General features: G+C 38.1%; 1 protein-coding gene across 16 annotated transcripts in view; it reads right to left on the bottom strand.

Moving 5' to 3' along the window:
* Nucleotides 1–16589, bottom strand: part of cacna1c (calcium channel, voltage-dependent, L type, alpha 1C subunit) — a 205506-nt gene that overhangs the window by 30396 nt on the left and 158521 nt on the right. For 15 of the 16 annotated variants that reach the window (XM_051077687.1, XM_051077689.1, XM_051077688.1 and 12 more), the window contains 18 exons: nt 16438–16589; nt 15869–16070; nt 15476–15596; nt 15072–15186; nt 14273–14390; nt 14069–14138; nt 13773–13905; nt 13442–13571; nt 12260–12319; nt 11821–11927; nt 8975–9062; nt 8764–8871; nt 8566–8618; nt 8311–8457; nt 7905–8106; nt 7141–7299; nt 6894–7004; nt 3652–3735 (listed from right to left, as the gene is read on the bottom strand). In XM_051077687.1, coding sequence (XP_050933644.1) covers nt 3652–3735; nt 6894–7004; nt 7141–7299; nt 7905–8106; nt 8311–8457; nt 8566–8618; nt 8764–8871; nt 8975–9062; nt 11821–11927; nt 12260–12319; nt 13442–13571; nt 13773–13905; nt 14069–14138; nt 14273–14390; nt 15072–15186; nt 15476–15596; nt 15869–16070; nt 16438–16589 — 2160 coding nt within the window. The remainder of the gene's footprint in view (nt 1–3651; nt 3736–6893; nt 7005–7140; nt 7300–7904; nt 8107–8310; nt 8458–8565; nt 8619–8763; nt 8872–8974; nt 9063–11820; nt 11928–12259; nt 12320–13441; nt 13572–13772; nt 13906–14068; nt 14139–14272; nt 14391–15071; nt 15187–15475; nt 15597–15868; nt 16071–16437) is intronic. The other variant, XM_051077699.1, reaches the window with a different exon arrangement.

The following is a 16589-nucleotide window of genomic DNA, read 5'->3' as shown; positions in this document are numbered from 1 at the left end:
ACCCTAACATAATTTATTAAGTGTCTATGTATGTATTCATGTAAGTTAATAGTCTTCTCTCTACATACATTACTATGCTCTGCTTCAGGATCAGGTAAATTCACTGTCTGCAAGGCAACAAGCAAGATGCAGATATTTATGATACATTTGTGATTTCCCTGACATCAGATTTCTGCAATAACTAGATAGAAAAATGGAATAAAACATATAATATAGAAGAACAGTTTAGAGTGTTGTTTATAAGCAACTTTGTCAGCCTCTCATGGGCACAAATGGATTCCCTTTCTAAAGGCACAAAACAAGTGCCAAGCTCGTACACCCCTGGGATACACTAACCTTATTTGTATGCTTGACCAGCACTGTCTGAGGTGAAATACACTGTGTTCCACCTCGGGACAACATACTGGTGTACACATGGGCATATAGTTTCTTTGCTACATGTCCTCAAACCAAACCAGCAGCCATGCTTACAGTTGAGATTGTGGGAGAATTTCAGCCAAACAATTAAAAAAAAAAAAAAAAAAAAAAAATTACAATTTTCCTGAATGCTGATTTAGTTATCTGGTTTTCAACAGAGAGTAGCCTATAACTGCTGTAATCAAAAATTACATCTATTTGCTTTTTTTGCTGAGATTTAGATGAGAAGATTGATAATATTCTCATGGTTTGGTTAAATATGAAGCTGGAACCAGCAGATGGATAGCTGAGCTTAAGCATAAATAGAAATGGGGGAAACAGCTAGTCTAGCTCTGTCCAAAGGAAATAAAATCGTCCTGTGAAAAAGCAACTTGTTCTCTCACTTATGAATTTTCCATGGATTAAATTGATTAATTAGTAAGCTTCCTTTCAACACACCTGGACTAGCTGTATCCCTCTGCTTCTTTATGCTAAGCTAAGCTATTAAAATATAAGAAAGTATTGATCATCTCATCTCTCTCTTGGACAGAAAGCGATTGAGTGTATTTCCTAAAATGTTAGACTATATCTTTCAAGGATCATTTGTGTTAGATTTGTTGTTACTTTTTGTGATAAAACACTAGTAATAATAACTGTAGTGATAAAACACAGAATCATTAGAATAAGTTAAGAAATAATAACCTACAATTAAGACTACAGTACTACATTTAGAGGATGATCTGCAGAGAGATGAGATGTATGTTTTAACTGATTTGTAGGAAAAAAGCAAGGCTGGTATGTGTGTCCTTATAAGCTGACACACAGACATTATAAAAAGTTAACCTCACAGAGAACTGCCTTCACCTACTGAGTTGCCACTGAAGCTACATTCTGTCTTCTGAGGTATTTTCACTAGACATTTACTACTGAAGATTCAAAGCTTTACAGATTGAAGGAAAATGGAATTAAATAAAATACTTTCCTACAAAAGCCTCCTTAACAGTATAAAGAATGTTTTTTTTATGTGACATTCAGCTCTTTGGCCAGTCTCATCATAGTACAAAATAATTTTCTCCAAAGGCTAAATGAAGTGGAGTTCTGTCCAATTGCACTTTGCAGTTTTGCATGGTTCTCAGACCATTCTCCTGCCAAACAGCACTTTAAATATCACATGAATAAAACACCAATTATCCCTGAAGTGTAAATACGATAGACACTCAACATTTGACTTGTGTTTGGGATATTCATTCTTATTCAGCCCCACTGTTGACCATAGGGCCTCCATGTCGATAATAAATGAATTCATACATACATTTACATAAATTTCATGGGTCCTGGGTAAATCCATTTATGGATCAAATTGTTCCCCATGTCTGCACATTGCTATTGTTGGACAAAAATAAAAAAAAAAGGCAGCAGCAACTTGTATTTTTGTCATTTGAATTTAAAGTTTCCATGGTGATTTATGAATTGAGAGTTTCATGACCCTGGGGTCAAAATGCCACTGTCAAAAAATGAGAGTCTGAATTCTTCCTTCATTCTTTCCAGAAAATCTAATGTTTGCAGATCTTTTCTGAAACAGCAACCTTACATTTAGTACCAGGCCTGGATATACCACCTTTTTATCAGTCATGCTATACAGTGTCCATCATGCCAGGGGAATGGACACTATCCCCTGTGGCAGTGATAAAAGATCAAATAAACCCAATGTGAAACCAAACCAAGTGCTGAGACAATGCAATAGGTTCTATTGACAAATGCAATAGTTTCTGATGCTATTGATGCTCAGCAGACCGAGGCATAAATACCCATCTGAAGCAGTTTCAAATATAAACGAAATAATAGTACATAAAGAAAAGAAAGTTTGGTTTGCAGACTTGTTACACTGCTGAATATAAAATGAGTGACCAGGTACAGGCATAAAAAGGTTAGAACATTGAGAGCAAGCTGGCAAACAAGTTGTTTTGCTGCCCTTGTTGTTCTAATCATTGCATTTTAAAAAATAATATGATGGAGGAATGATTATTGACCATGTCAAAAGGTATTCAGATGTTGATGGAAGAAAAATAGTTTTTCATATGTTTTAAATTACACAAACTCTTCAGAGGGCTCTGTGCTCGGTTTTGATTGTGCTGCATCTGGCTGTTTTCACTGCCAGACGTATTCAGCCATCTCTTAAGTTCAAATGCTGTGCAGCTGAAGTTTCTTAATCATTTGAAAGCATGCAAGATGGGTATCGGTGCTCGGCCTGTTTGTGTGTGTGGGAATGGCAGAGCAGGCAGGCAGGAAGGGAGGGAGGGAGTTGGACTACTTACGTTAACCTCAGTGATCGCTATGTCAACAATGCTACCCACAACTATCAAGGCATCAAATGTGTTCCATGCATCAATAAAATAATGCTGCGTAGGGGTGGACAGAACAGAAAAACAACAGAAAAGAAGGACAGAACGTAAGACATTTAAAAAATGGAAATAACAGAAATTAAAGGAGAGAGGAGAAAAATAAGATAAAAAACGTTATATACATGAGCACTGGAGTTTTTAGTAGGAGGAGAGAGGGGAAGAATCAACAAAATTAAACGGCAAAAAAAAGAAAATAAGTTGCAGTCTGAAAGAGATGGACAGCAGAGGAAGAGCAGTGGCGATCAGTCATGCTTGTCCATGAGAGGAAAATGTCAACAACAAGAACAACAGTAAAGAACAAATTGCAACAAAATCACAAAAAAAACAACAACAAAAAAAAAACGCCCTTGTTGCTGCAGTTAAAAAATGAAATGGTGTGTAAGGCTGTTTGTGATTGGTCAGTGAGTTAGTTCAGTTAGTCAGGGAATCAAACCTGAGGACATGTCACAGTCTGACAAAAAGCGGAGAAAAAAAAAATCAAGAACCCAACAACATTTTAGATACTGCAAGGAATAAAGAAGACAGAAACCCTTTGTGCTCAAAGCTAAACCCTGCCTCTACTTTTTATGAAACCCAGGAAGGAGCTTGTTCTTGTTCAGGAACCTTTGTGGCTTGGGGTCCCCTGAGTGGCAGCAGCCATCTTGGAGTTAAGGATGGAAGGAGAGAAGGAGGAGGAGGAAGGAGAGGAGGAGGCAGACAAAGAGGAAAGAGAGAGAGATGAAGAGAAAAGACAGCACAACACGGAGTGGCCACAAAGGAGAGAGTTGAAGGAAATGAAAGATTTAGAAGAAGTAAGCGGGCACAAGACGGGGGGGGGGGGGGGACCAAGAGTGAAAGTGGGCATCATACTTACGTTGATCTCACTGAGAATGACGTCTATTATGCTGCCAATTACGATGAGGAAATCAAACACATTCCAGGGATCACTAAAGTACCCCTACACAGGATGAGGTGAGCAAGAGGAGGAGGAGGAGGAGGGTAGAAAGGTAGGTTAGAAGGAAAACAACATCTGCTGCCACTTCGTAGCCCTATTAAGGTGGTATGAGTTTGTACAGTACACTGAGGAAACAGAAAAAAATTAGCTACACTTGATGAACCAACACATGAAAGGACACATTTTAATTCTAATTCTAGTGAACAGAATCAACTTGCTTCCTTTGGAGTATCTGTTCATCAAGTATAGCTGAATTTCTTGTTCTGTTAAGGATGTCGTGTTAGATAGCAGTCTGCCTGCAACTTGAGATGATACTACAATGCTGTGGCAGTGATTATAATGAAAGGTCACTATGTTTACTTAACTTATTGTGGGCAATTCATCATCAGCAGTGGTACAAAGTGAGTACTTATGAAAAACATCTATACAGCTTCAGGCCAAAACAATGTTATTTACGCTGGTAAAATAAAATGATACCATCTGTACTGTAAACAGAGTAAGCTGCATCTTAGAAAGTCAGAATGAGCCCAAGACTGTGCTATTTCCTGGTGTAGACACAGTTGCTTGACTGTGCTTCAGAGAACTTGGAATAGCAGCCAAGATGTAACAAGACGACTTTGAAAACTGGCCTGGCACATGGCCTTTGAGAAAGATTTCCATATACTGTAAAATAAATTACATCTCATTCAGAGTCTGGCTAACTGTTTTCCATCAGTGCACTCTGAATTTACATCACTGGGCTAGGACGGCTGATGTTCCAGCATTTGCACAAATGCTATGCAACTAGATCTGGGAATCTGGGTGGACATTGGAGCAGGGGAATTTGAAGGGTTGCTGTCTTGATAATGAGATGTGAGGCCTCTACTTTTTATTTGACACTGGTTATATACTGTTGTAAGCCTAAATAAAAGTATATAGGTTGTCCAGCATGCACAAACAAATTCCATTAAGTTGTTTGTATCAAAGTGGCAAATTGGAAGATACAGAGGGATGCTGAGAGAAGATCAATCTTACTGATCTATTTTAAGCTTCATCATCTGTCATCAGCAGCTGGGGTATCATCATAAAAAGCAAAAATGTCTCTTGCCATAATTCATCTGCATCCACTGGCATTATGGAAATATTACAAGGTATCCTTGAATACCAGAGTTTTAATGCAGTTGTTTTCAGGTATAAGAATATTAATGTGAAACCAGAGTTAAACAGAAGTAAAACAGAGCACAGTATTAGTAGCCAAATGTTGATGTATAGATTGATTAAATCAGGCAAACTAAATGTACTGTAGATCACAAAGGACTTTCAAAACTCTGATTTGAGACATAGGTTGCTCAAATATTCAAACCACACAACACAGTGAAAACATTAAGAAATCCTTGTAACTGCTATTCCATGGCAGAGATTGAGATGCTGAAACCTGTTAAAAAAAGTGAAATGCATTAGCATAAATCCCCATACAGCAAATGTTACTGGAGCTAATTCCAGGTGTACTGACAACTGTAATACCTGAGAAGTAGAAGGGTTAGTGAATTGGTCCTCTCTGTATGACGGCTGTTAAAGACAAGAGTTCAGTCCAACCATAGAAAACAAGGTACATCCTGAAGTTGACACTCACTCACCCCTCTAGTGTTTTGGTAATAATGGGCCAATTAATTTCATTAATATTATTCAATATGGCTTTGGAATACGTCTTCGTGCTGTACTACAGACTAAACTCACGAAAGACGACAAACAAGTATCAGTTTATTTTCTTAGGGTTTGCAAATTCTAAAGATTAACAACTCGACTGGAGAAAACCTGGAATGTTAATATTATGAAAAAAGGAAAAGTTGCAAAACTGCCTTCTACAATCTGACAGTTTATGTAATGTTAAGGTAAACATTACATAACATTACATAAATAATGCAGTGCAGCATGATATCAATTCCCAAGCCCTAAAAGTTGTTGCATGTTTAGGGGGCTAATTCTGTGGCTACCTATGCTTGAAAATATTAAAGTCATGCATTATATTACTCAGACTAAATGGTCTGCATAGATAATTACTTTCAAAAGTTATTACAAGATATTCATCTTTCATCCATCCTAATAAAAGGACACATTTTGTAGAAGATGATTTGGATTTTGGAGCTAAATTAAAAAACAAAAGAATTAACTTTTAATTAGTTAGAAATCATTGGCTCCCAAATACTGATATTTTTGTGGATTACATTCATTCATTCTAACAACTTATTTTTATGAAATAAAGAAAAAGTTAAATGAATTCCTCATATTAAACATAAGGTTAAAAAAAAGCTGCGGTAGTTTGAATTGACAGTTGAGAATTTGGTTATAATGTACTGATTTCAATGAGCACAATGCATGAAATGACACTGACACTGCTGCTACACACATACACGCACACACACAGACACACACACACACCCTTAACAGGCAGTGATTTCACCTTCATATTTCTCCAGCTCACTTCAGCATATTAAAGAAGTCAGTCAGTGAGTTGAAGTATGGAGGCTTTCTGTGTTTTTGTCATTGCTGTTTGGGTCAAAATAATCTGTAAAAATTCAGCAATAACTGGAAATTCTTGTTAATTACACTCATCTTTTGATTGACTAACTGTACTGTATGACAATAGAGATAAGAGTTAAAAATATAATTGTAAAGTATGTTTTTGTTATTGAGTATGTTCAAGGATTTTCCACTTACTCTGCGGCAAAAGGGGAAAGTATTCCCATCTGTTACTGTTTAAATAGCTGATGTACCAGGAAGTTCTATGATTGGACCAATAAACCCACACATCTAGAAGTACATAGCAACAACAACAGGGTAACAAGGGAGCAGCGAGATTAAAAACCACATGATGCCGTCCACTAATCATGTTTTAAATCCATGGTATCGTAATTATCATCTGGTGGAAATCAAAAAGGGATTAGAAATAAATCTGTTATAAATGTGATTCAGAGGCTGAAGTGTCTATTCTTTTCTTCTCATTGGTTGCAACTAGTAGAAACTAGGAGTAGCACACAGTTTTGTACATTTATTTTATCTAATCCTCTGCTATAACCTACTGAACACAGAGAATACAATTTTCTGTGCTGATCTACTTTACTGTAGTCTTTTGTACTGTACTCTACTGTTATTCTATCCTGCAGTTACAGTTATGGACCTACCCTAGGTTTGAAGGCAATCAGTTTAAGGATCATCTCCACAGTGAAGAGTCCAGTGAAGAGCATGTTGAGAATGTTCATGGCATCATTGAAATTTTTGGTCTGTCCATGATGCTGCAAAGACACACAAACAACTCATTAATGTCCACAAAGTGGTAATTTTATGGGAGTTGTCTTGACTGCCATATTCCCCCATTTTATGTGTGTGTACTTGAATTAATTTATGAATGTTTACGTGTATGAGACTCACCTGCATAGCCAGACAGATGGTGTTGAGAAGGATCAGTGTGAACATCAGGTACTCAAAGTAGGTGGAGTTGACCACGTACCACACTTTGTACTGGTAGGGGTTCTTAGGGATGTAGCGGCGCAGTGGACGGGCCTTCAAGGCATACTCCACACACTGACGCTGTGAGAGGGACAAACATACATTCATACATACGTGTGCATGAGTCTGCAGAAGCACTGACATTTTTCTTTAAATTTGTATGCAGATGTAGTTTCCCAACTCTTGATCACTTTGTCTCTCTGTACTCAGACCATCATGAAGGAAAAGCTGAAGAACTGTCTTTTGGCAGTCTAAGAAAGTCTTTTCCATCCGAAACTATTCTTCCATCCTCTGTCTACATTTCCATGCTCTTTCTGAGACATGGATCATCACAAAGAACACAGCTGCAGGCGTCTGGCCTAGCTCCTTCTTTAAGCTTTAGCCTCATCTTCTGTATGAACTGCTGCAGCTCCCTCCTGGCTGGACTCCTGAAGTAGTTCAACCCCTAAAACTCATGTTCAGCCTCTCCAGATTCTTCCATGTCTCACCCCCACTGCCTGGCCTCCATTCTTTCTCCCTTGTGCCTCCTGAATGACAAAATGACTTTCCCACTTCAGTCAGAACAGCAGAGTCACTCTCTGGCTTCTAGTGTAATCTGAAAACTCACACTTCATGTCTATTTAGCTGTTAAACTAAGGCATGCACAAAGTCAGTGATAACTTATATAAAGCACACACGAACACTACCTGATTCTTGTCCAGCTCACAGTTCTTATATTCTTGCTCTCCTTGCTCCTGGAATGTGACAATGACGAAACCAACAAAGATGTTCATCATGAAGAAGGCAATGATGATGATGTAGATGATGAAGAAGATGGAGATAACCACGCGGTAGTTGTAGATGGGCCCAACGTCCTCAGCATGAGAGTCTATGGCCCGGTACAGTAACCTGAGGGCACACAGGAGAGCGAGGGAAGATTCATTGTGTGACTGGAGTCAGATTGAGAATGTAGGAGGATTAGAGGTGGACAGGAAAGGCACTTAAACCTCAATTGCCTTAAGAAAAAAAACTTTAAGTAGAGCAGAAATTCTAGGATATTGCTGAAAAACTGAAAAAACACAGTGTGCATTGTGTTTGTATGTAGAGACACACCCTGGCCAGCCCTCAAAAGTAGACACAGCAAACAGAGCCATCATTCCTTGAAGGACATCGTCAAAGTTAAATTCACTGTTCTCCCACACTCTTGAAGCTCTTTCAGGCTTCCCCACATCTCTGTCCTTATACATGATGTAGGAGCCCCTACAAAGACAAGTAGACAGACACACATATGTTTAGATTTTTGTTTCATCCAGTACTTAGATTACAAAAGGGAGATTAAATAGCCTGTGTACAGGAGGGATCTCATACCTGCACTCTGCCTGAGTCTGTTTAGAGTTGTCGGTGCAGGAGAAGAACTTGCCCTGATGGAAAAACATAGATATGTAATACTCTGTGTTATTATGATTTAAAAATAAATCAATATATAATATTATCTCTGATGACTTCTCAGAGCACCGGCAGACAGCTCTAGGAAGCCCATGCTTCTAACCCTCCTTTTCTCCTTACCTTAAAGAGTTGTACTCCAATACACGCGAACATGAACTGGAGCAACGTGGTGACAATGACAATATTGCCAATGGTCCTGATGGCCACAAACACGCACTGCACTACGTGCTGGAAAACACACCAGAAATGACAGTGAGTATGCATGTGTCTCTTCTGTTAGGAAGTGAGTTTTGTGCGGCATGTGTCTTTCTGTCTGCCTGAATGTGCTGACCTTTAGCCCCTTGGCTCTGTTGATGGCCCTTAGTGGTCTGAGCACTCGCAGAACTCTCAGGATTTTCACCACATTAATAGCACTGGACCTGCAAACCACATGGAATTAAACTACTGAAACAGCCAATCTGATTAAACACACATTCTACTATTAGCAAGGTTGGAACAACACACATCCTAGGGAAGTTTCAATAGCATCTGTTTAAGATTTTTAACACAAACTGTGGACATCAAGACAACTCAACACACAAACTAGAAAAATTAAAATGATGAAGATACAAGTAAACTGGATAACAGAAGCAAAATTATATGTGGATCTCACAAGAAAAATGATGCTGAAAAGAAACTAATTAAAATAATCTTGATTCTCTGACTTAAACTGTGCAAAATCAAGAATATATGTTTACTTGTTATGTTTATCTTTACAGAGTGTATGCTGAAAAGCAATGAAACATACTTCAAACTATCCTTACAACTATATCAAATAATATCTCAGAGTTGTAACAGGGGATTGAAGGTGATGCACATAATTCTCAAATCAACCACATCTTTATTTGGCTAAAATCAGGTGGCCAGATAAAAATGGATTATACTCGTAGTTTGGTCTATTAAATTTAAGAATACACAATACCACGCACAAAACATACACAAATACATATAATACATGGACAAACACACAAAAGTACAACACAAACAGACCAACACAAAGACATTTTCAGGCAAACAGAGTGTTATTGTGCTGTAAGAGAGTGTCAGTACAAGCCAAAGGTCAAACAGTGTGACCTTTTACAAGGAGTAGGTCGAAAGAAAAATTTTACATACTAAAGAAAAGAATCAAATGAATACCTTGACATTTTGAATTTACAATAAACATTTGGAAAAACTTGAACATTGGTTCTTCTGCAATCTGAACTAGGCTTTATGAGTGTAATGTTCACTAATTAATGTCTACAGGTATCAAAGAAGCTGAAAATCTAGCTTGCCAGTATAATTTTCTTTCAGTTTCAGTGAGGAAGACTAATATGCCAGTTATTCAGTTAACAGAAGAAACCTTTTCCATTGGTGTGACAAAGGTAGAAGGAAAAATATATATTCAAAATGTCAATGTATCCTGATTAGGGAGTGACTTTTTAGATGGTTAAGGGAGTGATTTTAAGAGAGTAACATTACTCTGTGTTGACTTTTAAACAGAAAGCAAGGAAAAGGCCTGCAGCGCAACTTTTTACACAGGAAGGTAGAGTTTAAAGGTAGTTAAAGGTAGTTCACATGGAGATGGATGTTTTCAGTAACATAACACAGTCAAACCAGCTGTGAGAAAATCTTTTAGTGATACTTGTAAGTTGTGTATTTCTATTTACATGTGAACTTCTATTTACTGAGCTGACAGGGATGAAGAACTTGTTACTTACCCTATTTACCTGATGTGGATGACAAGAATTACTCTGAATAGATAGTATAGATACTAGGTCGTAGTACCTACTATAACTAGTATCTAAAATAGATACTAGGTCTTCAGATATTGTTTTATATTTGCCAAACAACCACAATTCTGACTACTGATGTTAGCCATACATCATGATGTCCAGACACATTATGAGACTATTCAGAGTGATAACACAAACAAGTGATCTGTCATATCAGTAATGTATGAACAGCATGGCTTTTCTTATTCCTTTCTACTTTTATACAGATTTTCTACAACTAGACAAGAAAGATGTATAAATAATTATATATATAGTAAAACAGCATCACAGGAAAGGTATGCTAGCTAATTGAACAAACAGTCTGTAGGTACTACAAATGTAGCACCATCACAATTAGTTTGACTGTGAATCATTAAAGAAAAATCCCACTCACTTAATACCTTTAACAGGCAAAAACAATTGACTTTTAGCATTCAGATGCCATTTCTATGGCCCAGGAGAGTTCAGTTTATCCAGAAATATGAGAAGTGAGTCTGACCTGATCCCAAATCTATGACACAGAGCAGATGAACAAACTTACTACCATTAATTGGGTATGAAATGTGATTAGAGCATTAGAGGATCCAGGATAATTCACCCAGAGAAATAAAATCTCTGGTTCAAAACCCACTATGCTGCTGCCTGTAAAGAGGCATTTTGGCACGCATCTAGCATAAAATCATACCATGTGTTCACAGTCATTCACCCATACAGTATGACCCCAGAATGTTACAGATTATAGTCATGTTTTCTTTTTCCTGCTTTGAAGGAGGCTCCTGCTAAACTCTCCAAGACCATAGAAATACCAAATCAAAAGAGTGACAGTTTTACACATTTAAGGTGAAGGTCTGTTAAGGGGGTTATTAATACGGACTAATATGGACTTACGTCGAGAAGTCTAGTCTATTAAGCATTAGAGACAGAGAGTGTAGTATAGCATATTAAACATCAGAAATATCAAAGCATTTCAAGGAGTTATTTGCTGAAGGAGCAGAGAACATTTTAATAAACATCACAAAGAGAGAAAGGATTGGGAGTAATGAAGTGTAAAGTTGTTAGAAAATAGAGAGAAGTGTGAAGCATGAGGCAATTTACAAACGAAAACATTATCCCCACTTAGCCACTTTACAATTTGATTAGTCTGTTCTTAGACTGTGTCTCATGCAGCAGTCACTGCTTGGGTGACTGGTGTTTTAAGACATAGTAACACAAATGCATATTTCATGATACTGTAAGCTACACTGATGTCATCGAGGATTGTTGCTATGTAAGTGCACAACATTTGATTAATATACTAAAGAACCTAATCACAATTCAAGCATCAATAGAGACTTAAAGACAAGAGCATAATGCATGCATTTGACAAGCATTATAATGCACTCACTGTATCCCAGAGGAGATGAGGGACACACTGACCACCACCAAGTCCAGGATGTTGAAATAGTTTCTACAGAATGAACCTTTGTGGAGGAAGGCTCCATAGGCTGTCATCTGTAGAAATCAAAGTTTATATTAAAAGTTCAAATAAAGAGATCAGCGCTTAGTACTGTACATGCAGAGTGTACAATATATGATGGACCACATACAGGGTTACACATTATCTGCAAATAGTCTCTGTTTTAGCTGCCTTTAAGTACAAGGTAAGAAGGGATTATTGGCAACACAGTCAAATATTAGCTGCCTTTCTGAGGCGTTTCTAGACTCCCACATGCAGAGAATTTTTAAAAAGACAGGGACCACAAGAAACTACAGAGTATGCATACTGTAGCACAAAAAGAAATCATGTAGGCCACTAATCCTACACTGTCAATACCAAACACTACCTTGAGAATGATCTCTATGGTGAAGAGTCCAGTGAAGACATGATCTGCATAGCCCAAGATCTGAAAACACAACAAAAAGCATCATTGTTTTCAGTGTTACTGCTGGACTAACATACACTACACAATAGCATTAGTAGGATTTAAAACCACAGTACAACAACTTATGATTGACTGTGGCACATGGCCCTGCATGACTCCACAACATGAAATAATAATGCTGAAGTTGAGGTCAAAGGATAATGAATTCCAATTAGACTGAAATAGGCTTTGACAACAGAGCGGAATCTGAAAAACAGGATGAATTAAGTCATTAAGGTTTAAGATGAAGGTTAATTGTGCAGACTAATATATAGCAACCTACACCAAAACCACAGAAAATACAATAAAACAGATCTTTATTAGTTCCTGGGGCATTTGTCTAGCTCACTGAGAGAAGAAAAAATGCAACAGAAACAGATACAGCACATAGTGCACAGTCTTTGCATTAGACTGCAGTTCACAATTATAGCCTCCAACTCAATTACAACACTGAACAACAATCAATATATAAACAATACAGTGATGTTTTATTAGTGGATACACCTGCAGTGCAGACATACATTTCATAAATACAAGCACTACATCTTTTGGGGTTTTAGAGTTTGACTTAAGGCTGACTATACAGGCTCTGTTGTTGCATGCAAATTAATAGAGAACCTTTCTTATACTTTGAGTCCAAAGACTGTGACAGGCTGTGTGTGTAAATAAAAAAACTATAAATAAACTCTCCTGGTTTATAATTTTTTAAACCATAGTTTCTATATGAGCACATTATAAATACTATACTGTTAAGTTGCTGGCTACAAAAAAAGAGGAAAAAAGAGAGAGATAATAGACACACCAAAGCTTAACGGGCGTTTCACATCTTCTTAACATGAAGTTAATCACAGTTACAGTACTCTGGAAGAAATCTCATTAAGTGTAACAGGCCAGTTACAATAAGCTTTGGTTCCTCCATATGTTGCTGTCAGAAATAATCCATTTAGTACAGAAGTAATGTGAGTGGGCAACTAATGACAGCTACAGCGTTTCTCCCCGTCTGTGCCCTAATGTACAGTATATTCAGCCTTATGTGTATATACTGTATTTACACTTGAATCACTGGGGGTTCTGCTGTTTTTATTTTTTAAAAATGCTTTTAACCTGGTTTCTGAAGGAGTCATTCTTGACCGGATCCTCTGCTGCCAGACTGATGCTGCTGAGCAGGATGAAGAAGAGGATGAGGTTGGTGAAGATGTTGTGGTTGACGATCTTATGGCACAAAACCCTGAATCTAGAAAATAAAGAGAGACAAACAGAAGCAGAGAGACAAAGTGAGACAATAATTTCTGAGTGTCTTACAAGAGATGAGAACTAAGAGATAGAAAAATACAGAGACACACAGACTGAGATCAGAAGAAACTGAAGACAAGGAAGAAAAGGAAGATATAGGGGAGGGAAAACGATGAGAGGCAGGACAATGGTGTTTTCTTACTTGTTGGTGTGGCTGAAGACAAAGAAAGCACGGGCCTCAGGCATGGGAACAGCCTTCTCCTTCAGCTGAATGTCCGAGAGTGGCCGCGGCCTTGGGCCCACTGGCATCTCTGGCTCGTCATCATCATCGTCTCCTGATGGAGAGGATGAACAGGACAGAGAAGAGGAGGAGAAAGAAAAAGGGAGGGAGGAAAGCCATGAAAAGGCACAAGTTAAAATTTTCATTAATCGATTCATTTACCCACTCATTCCTTCATACAGTACACATGTATGGTTTGTGGCTATATGGTTTGTTACCTATATAATCATTTGCAGGATATGGATTCTTCTCTTCACTCTCATCTCCACAGTAGTCATCCATGTTGATCTGCAGAGAAAGAGCATCACATTTATTCATTAGTTCAATCATTTCTCTGACAACATACACACAGTACTTGCCCACAAGTGCACTTGAAGTCTGTGGCTACTTAAGTTTTTCTTGATGTGTGTGTCTACATGTACCTTAGTAGCGGTGTTGGTCTCTCCATCAGATGTGATGGACTTCAGCTCTATTTTCTCCTTCTTCTCCTCCTCCAGAGGCGGCTTCTCGTTGTCATGACGCTTCTCTGGACTGGCGAGTCTGAAGAAAGAGAAGATCCTCACCTTAAGAATTTTGGAAGAAGAATTCTGCTAACCCTAACAGTCTTCACCCATGTTAATCCAATGTTTTCTATTGAATCACATAGAAATTAACACCACAAGGACAAAATAAACATCACATTTTCAATGATGGGGTATATTTCAATCATAGAAGGAGGCTATGCTTTTGTAATCAAACCAAGAGGATAGGTGGCAGACAAATGATTGCTTTTCATTGCACTTTTCCTCAGATCAATACATGTTGCAACCAAGATTGAGACATTTAATGATTTGTGCCACTGAGGGGAACACTATCTTCCTCAGCTTCACTAAATTCTCACATTATCATTGCTGACAAATTACCTTTGCAGGCAATGAGATGCTCAAATTACCCAATAAAATTGGTTAAGACAGAAAAGCCAAGCAGACAAATGTCAACCTGTCTTAAAAACCTAATAACACGTTCATGTTCTAATTGTTAAGCATTTTTAGTGCTCTGATTTCAAAGTTCCACTTTCCACTTCCACTTTCCTTAATACCTTTGGGCATTACTCAGTATCCAGGATGCTGTAAGCGATTGCTTTGCATTGATACTATTGTGATTGGCCAAACTCTCACGCTCCCTCTCTCTCCCATACCAGTTATACCAGTCTACCTGTCTTTCTTTCTCTTTTTGGTTTACCTGGCCAGTTTTTTCCTCTCCTTCTCCTCTTCCTCTTCTTTCTGGGCAGATGTCAGGCTCTCGGCGTCTGCCAGATTGTCTACAGCAATGGCCAAGAAGACATTTAGCAGGATATCTGTTCAGAGGGTTGAATTAAGGATGTTGCTAACCCATCAGATCATGAGCGTGGTTGGTTGCAAACAATTCTGGTTAGGTAGGGGAATTATTAACCTCTTCACACTGAACTCCCACCTGCTGGAGTGAATATACTGTGTGAAATCAGATTTCACAATTTGTCACACTTTTACCTATGTTATCCAACAAATTTCGCTGTTAATCTTAACTGCAGACTTGTTAGAGGTTGATTTTCATCATTCCTTCCATTGGAACCACATCATCTAAGCAGCTCTGATTTGGTAGGATACAGTTTCCGCATATGAAGAGTATGATGAAGTAGATGCAGACCAGCATGCCTGGGAATGATGGTCCACCGTATGCCATGATGCCATCATACATCACAGAGTTCCAGTCCTCTCCAGTCAGGATCTGTGGAGAAAGAATTAAATGGAATAAAGATTTCATCTGCATAAAGGAAATCTTATTTAAAAAAAATGTCAGTAGAGATAGATTACATTTCATTTCACTGTAAGACTCTGGATACTAGTTTAAATGGCTTCTAAACTTTTTCGTACAGAACAGATGAAGATCTTAAGATCACAATTTCATGGATACATGCTGAGAATTGAACTTAGACCAAGATGGAAGAGAGAACAGTGGCAGAATAAGCTGTAGAGCAGGAACATTTATGCCGTCAATACCTGAAACACTGTGAGCAGGGACTGGGGAAAATTGTCGAAAGTGCTGCGTCGGGTCTCGTCGAAGTTGAATTTTCCCCCAAAGAGCTGCATGCCAAGCAGGGAGAAGATGATAATGAAGAGGAAGAGCAGGAGCAACAGGGAAGCGATGGAGCGAACAGAGTTTAGCAGGGAGGCCACCAGGTTGGACAGTGAGTTCCAGTATCTGGGAAAGAAACATCTGGTTAAAACTGTGAACTGTAAAAGTACAAACAAGAAAGAAAGAAACGTACATCAATAAACATTAATCTCTTACAAATACACACTCAACATAACTTTGTTAACTTTGTTTTTTCCAGTAAAAGGTGTCATTGACTTCTCATAACTTGTTATAAGTCAACAATTCCTTGTCTATAGAGTGCAAGATCATGCACACAAAGAACATTTAGTAATACAGTAATTGCTAGTGTCTTTCATTGTCCAGCATTTCAGTAGGTGACATTCAAAGTGTGTGTGTGTGTATGTGTGTGCAGAAAGACAAAGGCATACATATTGCTTGTTAGAGAAAACTCTGTTCAAATGTCTTCATTAACCTGGTTATTTTGAAGATTCGTAGCAAGCGTACACAACGCAACACAGAGATGCCGAGAGGAGACATGATCTTGGTTTCCACCAGAATGGTCTCCAGAATTCCTCCACATACTACGAAGCTGTCGAAGCGGTTAAAGAGCGAAACAAAGTACGC

The sequence above is a fragment of the Lates calcarifer genome, linkage group LG18 (genome assembly GCF_001640805.2).
Source record: "Lates calcarifer isolate ASB-BC8 linkage group LG18, TLL_Latcal_v3, whole genome shotgun sequence".
Classification (NCBI taxonomy): domain Eukaryota; kingdom Metazoa; phylum Chordata; class Actinopteri; family Centropomidae; genus Lates; species Lates calcarifer.
The sequence above is the reverse complement of the archived record's forward strand: the minus strand, read 5'-3'. Positions and strand labels throughout refer to the sequence as shown.